Source organism: Halichoerus grypus, chromosome 5 (assembly GCF_964656455.1).
Source record: "Halichoerus grypus chromosome 5, mHalGry1.hap1.1, whole genome shotgun sequence".
NCBI lineage: Eukaryota > Metazoa > Chordata > Mammalia > Carnivora > Phocidae > Halichoerus > Halichoerus grypus.
Window position 1 is genome coordinate 166,438,277 of NC_135716.1, and position 18,467 is coordinate 166,456,743.

The 18,467-nt window shown below is 41.5% G+C and overlaps 1 protein-coding gene across 9 annotated transcripts in view; it reads right to left on the reverse strand.

Annotated features, from left to right (window-relative positions):
• Positions 1-18,467, reverse strand: part of PHACTR4 (phosphatase and actin regulator 4) — a 102,614-nt gene that overhangs the window by 72,215 nt on the left and 11,932 nt on the right. For all 9 annotated transcript variants that reach the window (XM_078073560.1, XM_078073555.1, XM_078073565.1 and 6 more), the window contains one exon: positions 4,556-4,609. In XM_078073560.1, coding sequence (XP_077929686.1) covers positions 4,556-4,571 — 16 coding nt within the window. In that variant the 5' untranslated portion in view covers positions 4,572-4,609. Of the gene's footprint in view, positions 1-4,555; positions 4,610-18,467 lie in introns of those variants that run through there.

Below are 18,467 nucleotides of genomic sequence, written 5' to 3' on the forward strand. Positions count from 1 at the left end.
TAATGAGCCATTTTTAAAAGCAGTGGGGTATGAAATATCACAGTAGCATAAACTATACACACATCTTCTCTGGACCCTTCCTTCCTCTAGCACTTAAAGTACAGTGTAGTCATTACTCCCCCACCCCACTATCCCCGCTACAAATTATTAATATAGATTAATAATACTTTCATTGAATTCTACCAGGTACCTTTGAAACTGGGGATGAAAGGGAAGGAAATAAAATAAAGAGAATCAGGGTAAAAACTGTTTGATTCCTTTATCAACTTTCCCCACTCCATGACTTTGAATGTCCACCCCACACCAACACTGGCAGAATTCAAGAGGTCTGATTCTTGGAAGGGATAAAACAATTGGCTTCTGGACTGGGGACACAAAAGGCAGTTGATGGTGGGAATACAGCACTAAAAACTGAGGGGAATTAGGGAACCATGGCATAATAGTGCTGAACGGAGCAAACTACCCCCCCAAATCCTCTTCACCCCTTACCATCTAGACATCTAGTCAGTGACGGAAAATCTGCTCCTACTGACATGGGGCTTTTTCCTCAACAAGATGGGCAAGAAGCTCACCCTACAGAAAGGCCCAGAGATAATCAGCCTATGTGTTTAAAGCTTCTAATTTAAAGCTTCCCACTCTTAATCACGAGCAGACAGCTAATTATTATGAGACATCAGAGGAAAACTCTAACATAAAACAGATCCAAACAAACATAGAAAAGCAACTTTAGGGGAAAAGCGACTGTGCAAGGCAAAGAAAGTTTGCTGAAACAATAAAAGGATACTATGAAAGAAACATTCCCCGAATAAAAGAGACCTCCCAGAAATTCAGAAGGAAAGAAAATTTTAATTGAGGATAAAGATGAAGAAATCCTCCAGGAGGCAGAGCTAAAGGAAAAAGAGGTGAGAACCAGGAAACTTCTGGGAGGCCCAGCACTGAGAAGCACCTGGCCATCAAAAAAGAAGACACAGGGGGCGCCTGGGTGGCTCAGTCGTTAAGCGTCTGCCTTCGGCTCAAGTCATGATCCCAGGGTCCTGGGATCGAGCCCCGCATCAGGCTCTCTGCTCAGCGGGAAGCCTGCTTCTCCCTCTCCCACTCCCCCTGCTTGTGTTCCCTCTTTAAAAAAAAAAAAAAAAAAAGAAGACACAGGATTAAGCTGAGCCCCCAGGTGAGTAGTGCTATCCAGGAGGACATCTGTGCACCACACCCAGAGAGACATCTGTCCAGATTGGAACAGTGATCCAAGAGACATACTGAAGGCTGCCATCACTATGATCTCTGCTGCCATTTATCCTCTTTATAAAAAAAATTTTTTTTTAAAGATTTTTATTTAGGGCGCCTGGGTGGCTCAGTTGGTTAAGCGACTGCCTTCGGCTCAGGTCATGATCCTGGAGTCCCTGGATCGAGTCCCGCATCAGGCTCCCTGCTCGGCAGGGAGTCTGCTTCTCCCTCTGACCCTCCCCCCTCTCATGTGCTCTCTCTCATTCTCTCTCTCAAATAAATAAATAAAATCTTTAAAAAAAAAAAAAAAAGATTTTTATTTATTTGTCAGAGAGAGAGAGAGAGAGCACAAGCAGGGGGAGTGACAGGCAGAGCAGGCAGAGGGAGAAGCAGACTCCCTACTGAGCAAGGAGCCTGATATGGAACTCGATCCCAGGACCCCGGGATCATGACCTGAGCTGAGGGCAGACGCTTAACTGATTGAGCCACCCAGGCATCCCTATCCTCTTTTTGAATATAAGAATGTAGTGCCTAGGTGAGACTGGTCCTCAGCTTATCTTGACTAAGTGCTGATAAATTTCTTCTCAAAATACTCAGCTGCCGGGCCGCCTGGGTAGCTCAGTCTTTAAGCGTCTGCCTTCGGCTCAGGTCATGATCCCAGGGTCCTGGGATTGAGCCCCACATCGGGCTCCCTGCTCAGCGGGAAGCCTGCTTCTCCCTCTCCCACTCCCCCTGCTTGTGTTCCCTCTTTTGCTGTCTCTCTGTCAAATAAATAAATAAAAATCTTAAAAAAAAAAAAATACTCAGCTGCCTAATGAGCTCAGAACACTCATTTCATCTCACAGAAGTGTTCTTTAACCAACTCCTGAAAGCTATAGGTGGGTCATGGTCAACTTGGGAGAAATCACAGAACTCAGAACTGCTCACTCCCTCTGACCATACTTGTGCTACATGTCCAAGAGTGGGTCCACACTGGAGCCCTGCCCAATACAATTTCCATGACAAGTCTTGACTTTGCCCAAAGTTGCTTTTCTTCCATAGAATAGACTCTTTAAACCTGAGGAAACGGAAGCAAGTATGGTCCTCTGATGCCTGGAGATCCCTGAGATCCTTCCAGGAGTCTAAGAGGTATAGCTACATACTTACTTAGTAATACTAAAGGATTATTCGCCATTTTCAGTGTTGACACTGTACCAATGGTGCAAAAGCAATGGTGAGCAAAACTGCTGGTACCTTAACACAAATCAAGGCAGCAGCACCAAACTGTAATAGGACTCATGGTCTTCACCATTACGTTACTGCAGTTAAAAACAATGCCAGTTTTGATTTAAGAATGTCCTTGATAAAGCCGTAAAAATTGCTAGTTTTAATAAATCTCAATGCTTCAGTACATGTCCTTTTATTATTCTGTGTAAGGAAATGGTAAATATGCACATAACATATACTGAAATATAACAGTTACCTTTAGTAAAAGTACTTGTGTGGTTGAGTTGCAAGCTCAACTAGCCAGGTTTTTTTCATGAAATACCATTTTTACTTGAATAACAAACTAGATTATTCAAGCTTAGATATTTGACAGATATTTTCTCAAAATTGAACAAAAGTGAATCTATCACTACGAAGAAAACTGACAGTACTTGCTGCCAGTGATATGTCAGGCTTTCAAAAAGAAAATTACAATTTTGGAAGACATATTCACCAGAGTGAGTGTGACAGCTTCTCAATATTTAAGACTTTTCCAATGAGACCAGTGGTAGTATTAACAAAGGTGATATTAAAATATTATATAATGAAATGTGTAAATATCTGTCTACATAGGAAAGGTCCCAGAGGCCTTAGGTCTGTCCCTCTGGAACTTGATGGGTCACTTTTATTTTCAGAATACAACAAATAATTCTTTTTCAAACTATGTAACTGTCAGCTAATCTAATTATAACAAAATTCTCACCCTATCTTAAAGGAACTCCATCTTTTTAGAAACAAACTTATTTTACATTCAGAATTCTATTCTTTGTCCAGTGGTATCGAATGGACCATAAACTAGCAAATATTATTATATGTATGTTTTGTAACTAAGAAAAATCCATTTTCTCTAGAATCCACATTATGAATATAAATGTTAATCAAATTACAGATTCCAAGATTTAAAGTGTAAGAGGAAAAAATCTCACTAGCACAGAACACAACCTTTTTCTCATACTAGTGATCAAAAGCACATTTCCATTTATATTTCAATTGACTACTGACAAACCATAACTTCCATAGCAACTCTCCCTTTGGTATTCTCTAGTAAATTTAATTAATTTAATGATAAATTTAATTAATTAGATTCGATTAAACTTAGGTTATGCTTAAGTTAGGTGAGCTAAGGAGGTCAGAGAGAAAAAATAAGTTTCCAGTAAACACCTTTGGAGTAGTCAAATGTTACTCTAGTTTGTCATATGTACATGTTCTTTAGGATTTGTCACCAGGCAACCAAAATCAACTCGATTTACTAAACTGTTCATAAGTAATTAACTTGGTAATAAAACTTAAGACGAAAGTACTGACTGCCCTCTAGTGTTCACACTGCGGATTATGCTGATGAACTTATAAAGTACCCTGGGGGGAGGGGGGGAATCCACCGAGGTCCTAAAGAAGCAATTTAGGGTCATTAAAAGCAGAGGAGAGGGGCGCCTGGGTGGCTCAGTCGTTAAGCGTCTGCCTTCGGCTCAGGTCATGATCCCGGGATCCTGGGATCGAGCCCCGCATAGGGCTCCCTGCTTGGCGGGAGGCCTGCTTCTCCCTCTCCCACTCCCCCTGCTTGTGTTCCCTCCTTGGCTGTGTCTCTCTTTGTCAAATAAATAAATAAAATCTTAAAAAAAAAAAAATTAAAATAAATAAATAAATAAATAAAAGCAGAGGAGAAATTTGGACCTTGCCAAGTTTTCAGCCATCTTCCCAAAGCAAGACAACAGCTGTTAACCTGAGCTATCTAATTACTTGTACCAGTAGCCCAAGTGTCTGACCTGTCACCTAGAGTAACCTGGGCATGAGCAGAATGTAACGCTGGTAACATTTTTACCGTACTTCAACTTACACTGGCATAAAACGAGATTCAGACTTCTTTACATTTGGCAAAGAATCACAAAATGCTTGAATCAAAATCTTATTCCAGCATGCTGAGGTTAAACACGGAAAATGGCCTCTGGTCCCCTTCTTTGCTTTTGCATATTTTAAATGCCTATTTTAAATTTTAAGTACTTCCTAACTAGTCTTCCTAGTCTGCAATATGATTTTTTTGGAAAACACCCCACAAATATCATCTACTAAGAAAAATGCAGGTGATACTCACCAAATGGATCTTCCATGCCACTATTAACCAGTTTTGGGAGGTGGAGTATAGTTTCTAAAAAGAGAAAAAGGTAAATTATATACTTAAAACATAAATTCCATCACCTTTTATGTTTTTTTTAAACCCAATTCAGTAACACTGATTATAATTTAAAACTGAACATTATAGAAATGTATAACTTATTAAGTGAGAACATTACCAACTGGGATTTATTTTAAGACAGTTCAGATATAGATATATAGTATAAAAATATCATAAAACATTTAAGGCTAATTTTCATTTTAAAACATATTATTCTCAGTTTACTCAAGTAAGTTCCCTTTCCAATCCCGATCTTGAATTTACTAGAGTGTAAGGAAACAGGAAAATTTTTATGTAAAAACAAACAACAACCCCCCCCCAACAAAACTCACACCTGAGATGGGTTTGCCTAAAGAACGTAGAAGTTATTTTAGATATAGTAAGTTGTCAGTTTAGAATGCTCAAGTATGAAAATAAAACAAAAAAATGTTTCCCTGCCCCTTAATCAGACTAGGATCAGTCTGCCCAATCTTGCTTCCTATTTCTCTTGCGGTTTGGATCCCAAGGGCATTCCCTAATAAACAGTCTGAATTGCTAAACTCTAATTGAGTCTGCTTTTCAGAGAACACAACCTACCAACAGTTGGTGCCAGGAGTGATCTGAGAAAATTGGGAGTATAAAGGGGTTTTGGAGCTGAATTGCTCACGGACTAGATGGCAGTGAGGATCCCCCATCACTGGTGAGAGATGTAACACAGATAATCCTGGTACAAGGTGCTGGCTCAATTCTTAAACTTTCACCACTGGTGAATAGTGGTGGTCTGCGTGTGGAAGGGAATGCTCTAGTTGATTGAATGTATCAGGCACTTGAAGAGTACTGCGCATGTGGGCCCTCCTTCTGGTCATTTCCTCAGTTCCTGAGTATATCACTGAAACAGATATACCTGGAATTAGTGACATCCCTATTCTGAGTTGTTAGGCTGTGGTAAAAGAGTTATCACACTGGGAAGGCTAGGTAGAAGAGACTGAAGCTGCTCCAGCCCACCTGCCAAGATAATAAATAACAAAACAAAACAAGGTGATACCCCAGGGTCAAGGGAGGGGGGTTGGGAGAAATTAGTGCAATACTCCTGGAGGATGCAGAATTCACTAGTGTGGTCCGGGAAGAAATCAGACAAATCCTGGAGGTAGGCAGCAGATTACCACAAACTGAATCTAGTATTAGCTGCAACTGGAGCTGCCATGCCAGATGTATGTTTGCTAGAGCAGATTAATAGGTCCTGGAGCACAGTATGCAGCCAATGACTGGAGGAATAAGCTCTTTTTTAAATTTTATTTCTATAAGTAAACAGGATCAGAAACAATTCACATTCACATGGACAGATTACAGCATACACTTATATATAGGACTATGTTAATTTTGCAACCTTCTTGCATAATATAGTCCTAAGAGACATGGATCATCTGGACTTTCTGCACAACATCACAATGACCAACTATATATATATATATATATTTAAAGATTTATTATTTATGAGAGGGGGAGGGGCAAAGGGAGAGGGAGAGACTCCGTGCTGAGCGTGGAGCCCAACACAGGACTCGATCCCACGACCCTGAGATCATGACCTGAGCCAAAACCAAGAGTTGGAAGCTTAACTGACTGAGCCACCCAGGCGTCCCTCAGTAACCTACTATATTAATAACATCTTGCTAATTGGGCCATATGAGCAAGAGGTGGATAGCACACTGAAGGCCTTGTCAGGAGACATGTACTCCAGAGAGTGAGAGAGAAATGTCTCAAAGATTCAGGAACTTGGGGCGCCTGGGTGGCTCAGTCGCTAAGCGTCTGCCTTCGGCTCAGGTCATGATCCCAGGGTCCTGGGATCAAGCCCTGCATCGGGCTCGCTGCTCCTTGGGAAGCCTGCTTCTCCCTCTCCCACTCCCCCTGCTTGTGTTCCCTCTCTCGCTGTGTCTCTCTCTGTCAAATAAATAAAATCTTAAAAAAAAAAAAAAAAAATTCAGGAACTTATTACATCAGTAAAATTTTTATGGGCCCAGTAGTGAGGGCTTGATAAAACATGCCATTCAAGTAAAGGCAACCAAGTAAATAATTGCATCTTGCATTTCCCACAATTAAGAGGGAACCACACCACCTGAGAATCTGAGAATACTGCTATGGATTCTAAACCAGGTGACGTAAAAAGGTGCATTTCAAGAGTAGCTCAAAACAGGAAAGGACTCTGCAGGCCTGGCTGGTGATACAAACAACCTGGCAGATCCTATGGTATTATGGCAAGACCCAGTGGGAGAATCACTACACAGACCCCTGGGGTTCTGGAGCAAGGCCATGCCTTTTGTAGTGGAAAATCAAATGCCTTCTGCATTAACACTCCTGGCATGATACTATGTCCTAGTAGATACGGAGCACCTGACCATGGGACACAAAATGGCCGTTTACCTAGAATCACCCATCATGACCTAGGTTCTGTGAAACACACCAAGTTATAATGTTGGGTGGACCCAGTAACAATCCAACGTAAGATGAAAGTGATACAACCAAGATCAAGCATAAATAGGATCAGAGGTCACAAGCTTGAGCGGAGAGCCCAAACCATCATATCACCTACCACTGTTGTACAAGTGCCCCTCCCTCAGCATATACCTTTTTGGCCATATGGGGGGCCCTATCACCGGTTGACAAAGAAAAAACCCTCACATTTTTCACAGATGGCTGTATGTGGTACAAGTCAAAAATGGACAGGCGCTAGCTACAGCCTCACTCAGCGGGCAGCACTGAAGACAGTGGTAAAGGAAAACCTTCCCAATGGGCAGAGCTTTAGGCAGTACACTTGACTGTCTACTTTGTATAGACAAAGAAGTGGTTTGACAACTCATAGGTAAATGTAACATGCTGGTCAGAGGGCTTAAAAGTAGAAAGACTGGAATACTGGGGCAAGGAGGTCTTAGGGTAGAGGCATGCAGGAGGGCTATAGGAGTGGGCACAACATGTGATCTTTGTATCACACGTAAACATTCATCAGAGAACATCTACCATTGAAAGAGGCACTAAACAACCATGTAGACAATGACTCAACCAGTTTCTGTCAGCCATCTTTTGTCATGGCCTCCCCAGTGCTGACAAAATGGGCACATGAAAGAAGGTGGTCATGGTGGCAGAGATATATACCATGCATGCACAATAGCATGAACTCCCACTGATCAAGGATGCTCCAGTTATTGATGCAGCCAAAAGTTCAAATGGCCAGCAACAGAGGTAAACACTAAGCTCCAACATGGCACCACCTTTAAGGAAACCACCTGATGGCAAGCTGACTGACTATAATGGCCCCTTCCACCTTGAAAAGGTGAACAATTTATTCTGAAAGGAATAGGGACATATTCTGGGTGTAGGTTTGCCTTTCCTGCCCTCTGGAACATCACTGCACGAGAGTTTAGGAAAGGTTTAATCTACCAGTAAGCATCATCCCACACGATATCATCTCATCACAGTAAGTGCAAGATCCGTCCCAGGACCATGGGATCTACTGGTGGTATCATACATAGCATCATCTAGAAGCTCCTAACCTAAAAGAGCATTGAAATGGCCTGATGAAGGCACAGCTGAACATCAACTCAATGTAATATTTTATAAGAACAGAATGCCGACCTCCAGGATGCAATATATACCCAAATCAAAGCCCTTCATATGCTATGTCTTCAACAAGAAAAATACATGGATATAGGAAAATGGGGAGTACAAACACAATACACCCTGTTTATCATCAAATCCCAAAGACCCACCTGGGGAATGTGTGTGTCTTATTCCTGCAACTCTGGGTTCTGCAAAGTTCAAGATTTTGGTCACCAAAAGAGAACACTTCCATAGGAGACAAAAGAATCCTGAGGGGGGGAGGGGAAAGAATCCCTAGAGACTATAAGCTATGGCTGCCACCTGGGCATTTTCGAGTTCTTGTATCTAGGGATCAGCAGGCAAAGGAGGAATTACCATCTTGGCAGGGGTAACTGATCCTTATTATCAGAAAGAAGTAGGGTTGCTGTTCCACAAGGGGACAGTGACAATATATCTGGAACCCAGATGATCCACTTGGGTGCCTACTGGTATTCCCTTTCCCAATTCTGAGAGTACAGTAAGCAGACAAATTGGATACTCTGGCCTGAGTAAAGCATGGTAGCTAGTGGTTCAGATCCCTCAGGAATGAGGGTTTGGGTCACACCAACCAAGTAAGCCATCAAGACTGGCAGAGATGGGGGGGCGCCTGGGTGTCTCAGTCAGTTAAGTGGCTGATATTTTAAAGGTAATTTTTTTTTAAAGATTTTAGGGAGACACAGTGAGAGAGGGAACACAGCAGGGGGAGTGGGAGAGGGAGAAGCAGGCTTCCCGCCGAGCAGGGAGCCTGACACGGGGCTCGATCCCAAGACCCTGGGACCATGACCTGAGCTGAAGGCAGACACTTAACGACTGAGCCACCCAGGCGCCCCAAAGGTAATTTTTAAAAAGATTTATTTATTTATTTGAGAGAGAGAGTGCATGTACAGGGGAGGGGCACAGGGAGAGGGAGAGAGAATTCTCAAGCAGACTCCCCCATGAGTGCAGAGCACAACACAGGTCGAGCCCCAGGACCCTGAGATCATGACCTGAGCCAAAATCAAGAGTCGGCCACCCAACCGACTGAGCCATCCAGGCACTGCAAGCATCCGACTCTTGATCTCAGCTCATGTCTTGATCTCAGGGTTGTGGGTTCAAGCCCCACAATGGGCTCCATACTTTAGAAAAATTAAAAATTAAAAACAGAATTATCGCATGATCCAGCAATTCTACTTCTGGATATATACCCAAGAGAATTGAAAGCAGGAACTCAAACACATATTTGTACACCCATGTTCACAGCAGCATTACTGACAATAGCCAAAAGGTAAAAACAACCCAAATATCCATCAACAGGTGAATGGAAAGATAAAATGTGGAATATGTTATTCAGCCTTAATAAGGAATGAAATTCCGACATATGTTACAACATAGATGAATCCTGAGACAGTATGCTAAGTGAAATAAGTTAAACACAAAAGGAAAACATTGTATGATTCCACTTTACCTACAGCAGTCAAATTCAGAGACAGAAAGTCAGATGGTGTTTCCAGGGGCCGAGGGAGGGAAATATGAGGAATTATCACTAATGGGTATAGAGTGTCAGTTTGGGAAAATGAAAAAGTTCTGAAGACAGACAGTGGTGATAGTTATAGAACAATGCGAATGTACTTAATGTCACTGACTATATCCTTTAGAAATGTTAAAATGGTAAACTTGAGGGGCGCCTGGGTAGCTCAGTCGGTTGAGTGTCTGCCTTCGGCCTGGGTCTGATCTCAGGGTCCTGGGATCGAGCCCCACATCACATCGGGCTCCCTGCTCATGAGGAGACTGCTTCTCCCTCCCCCTCTCCCACTCCCCTGCTTGTGTCCCCTCTCTCACTGTCTCTCTCTCTCTGTGAAATAAATAAATAAATAAATAAATAAATAAATAAATAAATAAATAAAAACCCAGCTGAATCTTGCTAAGTAAGATCAGTGAGTATTGTGGCATTTTAACTAGCCTGACTCCCACTTCCCTCTCCCCAGCTTTGACTTAGCCCTGAAAACCAAGAGCCTCATAACCACAGTAGCTATGAAAACCAGCAGCCTAGCAGCTACTAGAAAAGACAGAACAAATTTGGAGCTCCCTAAAAGCCCCATCCCCAGAAAGCTGTTAGTATGCGATCTGACTGACAGCACCAAGAAACTCCATTCTCCTTATCTTTATTTGGCCTGACTCAGAGCAGGTTCTGTGCAAACAGCCCTATCCTTTGGACATTTTTCAAAAAACAGTCAGTGGCAGTGTTTAACATCCCCATGGCCTAAGACAGTGATACCAGCTGGAGGCCAATAGGACACTGAGCAAAAAACCATAAATGTCCAGGCATGAGAGGTCTATATGGGATTTTGGAAAGCTCTGACATATTCTTGGGTATCTAGAAGGGCACATGCATTTGCAGGCTCTGCACATACCCAGGAAAGGCCTGAGAGGGCCCTGATCTCTTACTTCTGTGCAAGCAGGAAGTGATGGCTAAGGCAAAGTTGTAAACTGCCTGCTGGGAACATTGAAAGTATATGCCAACGTATAGACAGAACGCCCTTGGCAAAGGCTGGATAATTTACTGGTTCAAGACATCTAAGAAAATCTCTGGCTAATCATCAGCTAACCACTAAACCAACCAAGCAGAGACTTCAATGGCCATATACAACAAAGAAGAGAGGCTCTACTGATATTTCATCCAGGAAAGTCACTAAATAAACAGCAACAAGAAACCCACAGGAGGGATGGGAGAATCTGATTTGCAGATTGCCACATTATTTTAAATGCTCAGTTTTCAGAAAAAATTATGAGATACACAAATAAAGAGGAAAGTATGGTCTATATACAGGGAAAAAAAGCAGTCAACAAAACTGTCCCTGAGGAGGTCTAGATGCTGGGTTTACTAGACAAAGACTTTAAAGATTTTATTTATTTATTTGACAGAGAGATAGAGAAAGAGCACAAGCAGGCAGAGCGGCAGGCAGAGGGAAAGGGAGAAGCAGGCTCCCCGCTGAGCAGGGAGCCCGATGTGGGGCTCGATCCCAGGACCCTGGGATCATGACCTGAGCCAAAGGCAGCCGTTTAACTGAGCCACCCAGGTGCCCCTAGACAAAGACTTTAAATAAGCTATTCTAAATACTTCAAAGAACTAAAGAAAACCATGTCTGAAGAATTAAGATCAAGTATAAAAACAATGCCTCATCAAATAGAGAGTAGCAATAGCAATAGAAATTGTATGAAAAAAAAGAAAGACTGGGGCACCTGGGTGGCTCCGTAGGTTAAGCGTCTGCTTTTGGCTCAGGTCATGATCCTGGAGTCCCAGGATCGAGCCCAGCATCAGGCTCCCTGCTCAGCAGGGAGTCTGCTTCTCCCTCTGCCCCTCACCCCACTTGTGCTCTTTCCCTCAAATAAATAAATAAAATCTTTAAAAAAAGAAAAAAAGATTTTCTGTAGTTGAAAAGTATAACAACTAAATAGAAAAATTCACTAGACAGGCTCAACAGCAGATTTGAGCTGGCAGAAGAATCAGCAAAATCAAAGATAGGTTCATTGAGATTATCCTGTCTGAGGAACAGAAAGAAAAAAGAATGAAGAAAAATGGGGGCGCCTGGGTGGCTCAGTCATTAAGCATCTGCCTTCGGCTCAGGTCATGATCCCAGGGTCCTGGGATCAAGCCCCACATCGGGCTCCCTGCTCCGCAGGAAGCCTGCTTCTCCCTCTCACACTCCCCCTGGTTGTGTTCCTGCTCTCGGTATTTCTCTCTCTGTCAAATAAATAAATAAAATCTTAAAAAAAAAAAAAAAAGAATGAAGAAAGATGAACAGAGCCTCAGAGAACAAACCATGAAGCATTCAAAACATCAAGTATACAGGCACACACATAATGGGAAACTAAAGAGATAATGGCCAAAAATTGCCCCCAAATGATGAAAAATACATCCAAGAAACTCAAAAAAGTCTAAGTAAGATAAACGCAAAATGATCCACACTTAGTATTCAAAATGCTGAAGGAAAAAGACTGTTAACCAAAAATCCTACATCCAGCAAAACTATCCTTTTAAAACAAAGGAGAGATGAAGACACTCCCAGATAAACAAAAACTGAAAGCATTCATCCCTAACAGACCTGTTCTACTAGAGACGCGAAAGGAAAGTAGACAGGAAGAAATAAAGAGCAACAGTAAAAGTAACTATATAGGTAAGTATAAAAGACAGTATAAATGTATATATGTAATTTTATTTTCCTATCTAATTTAAAAGACAATGTATAAAGCAATAATTATAAAATCTTAGTAATGGGCTTATGATATATAAATACGTAATTTGGGGCGCCTGGGTGGCTCAGTTGGTTAAGCGACTACCTTCGGCTCAGGTCATGATCCTGGAGTCCCGGGATCGAGTCCCGCATCGGGCTCCCTGCTCGGCAGGGAGTCTGCTTCTCCCTCTGACCCTCCCCCATCTCATGTGCTCTCTCTCTCTCTCAAATAAATGAATAAATAAAATCTTTAAAAAAATAAAAAATAAAAAATAAATAAATAAATAAATAAATAAATACGTAATTTGTACGAGAATAACAACACTAAGGGGAAAAGGAACAGAGCTATACTGAAATCAAATTGGTATATACCTGAATGAGATTACTAGGTTGTTTTAAGGTAAAATGTGAATTGTAAGTCCCAGAGCAACCACTAAAAAAAAAAAGACTAGCTGGGAAGTCAAATCAGTTGAGTGTTAACCTCCCAACAAGTATAAAAGGAATTAGAGAGAATAGGGGATTAACACCGGCTACAGTCATTAGAAGCCTGAACACAGTGTAATCATTCGTGTAAACAAAGCTCTTTTCAAACCCTCATGCTAAGAGATCTGAGGTCAGTACTTTGTTTCAGATGTATGTGGCACTGAATAAATGTCTGATACATAAGTGAAATGGCAGTAACAATCAAGAATGGAACATCTGAAAATGGTTAGTAAACATAACAGGATTTGCTGGCAGACAGAGAAGACAGAATTAATAGTATCTCTACTGTTAACCACATTATCCACTAGATGATCAGGGTGATGATCCTGGGTTAGCTAACAGAAAGTTTCAATTAATGAAACACCTCTGTCCTTAGAGAATCACAAACAGAAGGGTATCTTGCTGAAAGAATCCTGAGTAGTCTTTGTAGAAGAGGACTCTACTTCGTGTCTCCGACTAACTGAATGCCTGTGCTAGAAATATTTCCATGGTTTCTATAACCACCCATATGCAAATGATGTCCAAACCTATACGTATGTTCAGTAGAGATCTCTGTCAAAAGCTCAGGGTAAAAGGCAAAAGACTTTCAACAATTACAAGGCCCTATGACCATGTTCAATGACCCCATCATGTTCAACTACTCTCTCCCTCACTAAGCTTCGGTAGGTGAGCCTCCTTACCGTTTCTTGAACCTGCCAGGCATGCTTGGGGCTTTTGCACTTGCTATTCGCTCTCCCTGGAATGCTCCTCCCCCAGATATTCATTCCTCAATTCTTTTATGTCCTTCTCAGTGAAGCCTTCCTTCCTTACCCAACTTTAAACAGAAATCATCACCCCACCCCACCCCTGCTTTACCTCTTTTCCCAGCTTTGTATTTTTTTTTTTTAATATTTTATTTATTTGACAGAGAGAGAGAGAGCACGCACAAGCAGGGGGAGCAGCAGAGGGAAGAGAAGCAGGCTCTCTGCTGAGCAGAGAGCCCGATGTGGGGCTCGATCCCAGGGTCCTGGGATCATGACCTGAGCCGAAGGCAGCCACTTAACTGATTGAGCCACTCAGGTACTCTTCAAGCTTTGTATTTCTCAGAGCACTTATCTTCTACATTATGCTATAAATTTATTTTTATTATTTATTATCTCCTCTCACTAAAACCTTAATTCTTTCAGGACACATATTTTGCCTATTTTTTTTTCACTGCTATATCTTTAACATCTAGAATAGTGCCTGGAGGGGTGTCTGAGTGGTGCAGACAGTTAATCACCAGACTCTTGATTTTGGCTCAGGTCGTGATCTCATGGTCATGAGATTGAGCCCCAAGTTGGGCTCCGTGCTCAGCACAGAGTCTGCTTGAGATTCTCTCTCTCCCTCTCCCTCTGCCCCTCCCCTGTGCGTGCTCTCTCTCTCTAAAATAAATAAATCTTTAAAAAAATATATTTAGAATAGTGCCTGGAAGATAGTAAGTACACAGTAACAACTATTTTTTTTTTATTTATTTTTAAAGGTTTTATTTATTTATTTGTCAGAGACAGAGAGCGCACAAGCAGGGAGAGTGGCAGGCAGAGGGAGAAAGCAGGCTTCCCGCTGAGCAGGGAGCCCAATGCGGGGCTCGATCCCAGGACCCTGGGATCATGACCTGAGCCAAAGGCAGATGCTTAACTGACTGAGCCACTCAGGGATCCCACAATAACAACTATTTTTTAAATGAATGAGCTCCAGAGGCGCCTGGGTGGCTCAGTCGTTAAGCATCTGCCTTCAGCTCAGGTCATGATCTCAGGGTCCTGGGATCGAACCCCACATTGGGCTCCTGCTCAGCGGGAAGCCTGCTTCTCCCTCTCCCACTCCTCCTGCTTGTGTTCCCTCTCTCACTGTGTCTCTGTCAAGTAAATAAATAAATAAAATCTTAAAAAGAAAAAATAAATGAATGAGCTCCAAATCCACATGTCCAACTCACTAAACACCTCCACCTAGCACAAACCTCCATTCAACATACACAAAACAATTCATTATCTACCTCACTCATCCTTATTCCCTCCTCTTCCAGCAGTTTTCTAGCTCACCACTATCCACCTAGTTGTTCAAACCAGAAATCTCATCCTCCACATCATATGAGTCATTTCCAAAACATATCTCACACCCATCCCCCCTTTCTTCATCTTCATTGCCTGAGGACACGATAGAATCCAAAATATTCTCACTGCCTCTCACAGCCCGATAATTGTTAAGTGTTCCCTAAACTGGGGCCTATGAACTCTTAGTCTTTGTTCTCCCTCCTACTACAAGTGAGGTAGTCCCTGCAGGAACCTCCTCTGACTGTGCCCCCAGGTGCTTATTGCTGGATGCTCTTTCGTGTCCACCATGATGACAGGTCCCAGGTCAGCCCGCATGGCAATGCGCCCCAGTTCTATAGCTTTAAATACAATATATACACTGATAACTTCCAAATTCATATTGCCAGACTGAATCTCTCCTCTGAACTTCAAACTGGTATATCCAGTCTACACAACATCTTTATTTGGAAATCTAAGAAGTTTATCAGACATAGTACATTTATTTTTTTTTTTTTTAAAGATTTTATTTATTTATTTGAGAGAGAGAATGAGATAGAGAGAGCATGAGAGGGGGAAGGGTCAGAGGGAGAAGCAGACTCCCTGCTGAGCAGGGAACCCAATGCGGGACTCGATCCCGGGACTCCAGGATCATGACCTGAGCCGAAGGCAGTCGCCCAACCAAGCCACCCAGGCGCCCCAGACATAGTACATTTAAAAACAACAACAACAAACTCTTGATTCCTCACTCCCAACTTGTTCTTTTTCCAGTCTCCCCTATTCAATAGTTATAGGCAAATAGATGTAGAACACTTACCAAAAAAAAAAAAAAAAATACAGCTGGCAAGTGTGTTAGCTGCTATTTCAGATCATTGTTTCAGTAAAGAGGCAACTTAAGTTTTCCAGTTGCTCGGGACAAAAACTTTGGTGTCATAATTGACTCTTTTCTTTCTCTCACACCCACATCTAAATCATCACCAAATTTTACTGCCTCTGCCTCTAAAACATATCCATAATCTAAACACTTCTCACCACCCAACTCCAAGCTATGGCCACATCTTGCCTTGATTACTGTGTCAACTCCCTAATCAACCCTCCTTCTTCCACTCACACTCCTATATTGTGTTCTCCTCAGAGTGGTCTGGGTGATCCTTTAAAAACGTAAAGCATGTCCTGTCTCCCTATGACACCTCAAATTAACTCCAAATTTCTTACCACGGCCTTTGAGATCCTACATAACCTAACCTGCTTACTCATAAACTTCACTTCTTATCATCTTGTTCACTCAGTTCCTGCCGCACTACCCTATTTGCTGTTTCTGTAACTCAATAAGCACATTCTCACAGGGCTTTGCGGGTGCTGTTCAGACAGCCTGGAATGCTCCACTCTCAGAAATTGCATGATCTGCCCCATTATTTCATGTGACAAATCAAATATGACTTGCTCAGAGGGGCCTTGCCCGGACTACCCTGTCTAAAATGGCAAACCCCTTTCCATCACATCCTATCCCTTCACCCTGTCTTATTTCTATTTTTAACTTATTGCTAAGTTAATGTATACAAGACCTGAGATAAGACAGATATTTTCTTATATTTTCCTCTTAACATTTTAAAGTTTTACCCGTCACATTTTGGCCATCAATGCAACTAGAATTAATTTTTGTGTATGGTATTAAGAGATCCATTTTTTTATGGCTAGCAAATGATCTCAGTCCATTACTGAATAATTTATCCTCTCTCCACGGATCTGTAATGCCACCTTGTCCTATATCCCTTTTCCTATTCATAGGTCTCTCTCCCAGCACTCTATACTATTCTATGGGTCTATTTTTTGATCCCAGGTCCAAAACCACATTGTCTAATGATCAGTTTTACAATAAGTTTTTTTTTTTAAACACTTTATTTATTTATTTGAGAGAGAGAGAGAGAGCCCAAGCAGGGGGAACAGCAGGCAGAGGGAGAGGGAGAAGCAGGCTCCCCGCTGAGCAGGGAGCCTGATGTGGGGCTCGATCCCAGGACCCTGGGATCATGACCTGAGCCGAAGGCAGATGCTTAACAGACTGAACCACCCAGGCACCCCCAGGTTTACAGTTAAGTCTTGTAATCAGGTAGGATAAGTTTCCCCATCTTATCTTCAGAAGTGTTGGCTGCTCCATATACATTTCAGAATCAACTTGTCAAATTCCATGAAAAAACTTTTTGGAATTTTGATTAGAATTACATTCAATCTAAAATCAAACTGGGAAAAACTGTCCTCTTCATAATACTAAGTTTTCCAATCCATGAATATTTTATATCTCTCCCATTTATTTAGTCTCCTTTATTACTTCTCTACTTGGACCATCTTTGTCTTTTAAATAGAGTTTTTTATTTATTTTTTATTATTTTAATAATAAAGAAATATTGGGCGCCTGGGTGGCTCAGTTGGTTAAGCGACTGCCTTCGGCTCAGGTCATGATCCCAGAGTCCTGGGATCGAGTCCCACATCAGGCTCCTGGCTCAGCGGGGAGCCTGCTTCTCCCTCTGACCCTCTCCCCTCTCATGCTCTTTCTCTCTCTCTCAAATAAATAAATAAAATCTTTAAAAAAAATAATAAAGAAATATTTATTATTTTAATTATATTAATATATTAATAAAATATTTAATAAAATAATAAATATTTTAATTTATTTCTATTGTGATTAAGAGATATTTTGTATTCCTTTTTACCACCTTATTTCCTATTTTTTATTTGTTCCACTTTGCAGTTCTTTTCTCTTTTTTGCCTCTGCTATATCAATTTTTTCTCATTCCTTTTCCTCATTTCTACTTATTTTTATCCTACTCCTATTCTTTTGTTATTAGCTCTGAAAGGCTAACCTGAATATTTTACCTTAAGTCTAAATTAGTATCTTTACTCCTTAATTATATAAGAACTCTTGGAATGCTTTCATTTCAAACCCCTTCCCTATTTATATTTGTTTGAGTACTTTCCATTTTTATATCCACAAAGAAGATGTTACTGTTCTATTCAGTCCTTAAGATTTTCCTTATTGTACATATGTTCTTTGCTCATCATTCCTCTTTGCATCTCAGACCCTTGTTTCCAAGAAGCATTTTTCCTTATTCCTGAAGTATATCCTTCAGAAGTTCCTTTGGTGAGGTTCTATGGGAATGTGTTCTCTCAGTTCCTTTGTTTGAAATTTTTTCTTTTAAACTTATTTTTGACATATTTTTTTTAAAGTTTTTTTTTTTTTTTTTTAATTTATTTGACAGAGAGAGACACAGCGAGAGAGGGAACACAAGCAGAGGGAGTGGGAGCAGGCTTCCTGCCAAGCAGGGAGCCCGATGCGGGGCTCGATCCCAGGACACTGGGATCATGACCTGAGCCGAAGGCAGATGCTTAACAGAGCCACCCAGGTGCACCTTTGACATACATTTTTACTGAGTACATAATTCTCGGTTGCCAGATCTTTTTCTTTTAGCATTTTGAAAATATTGTTCC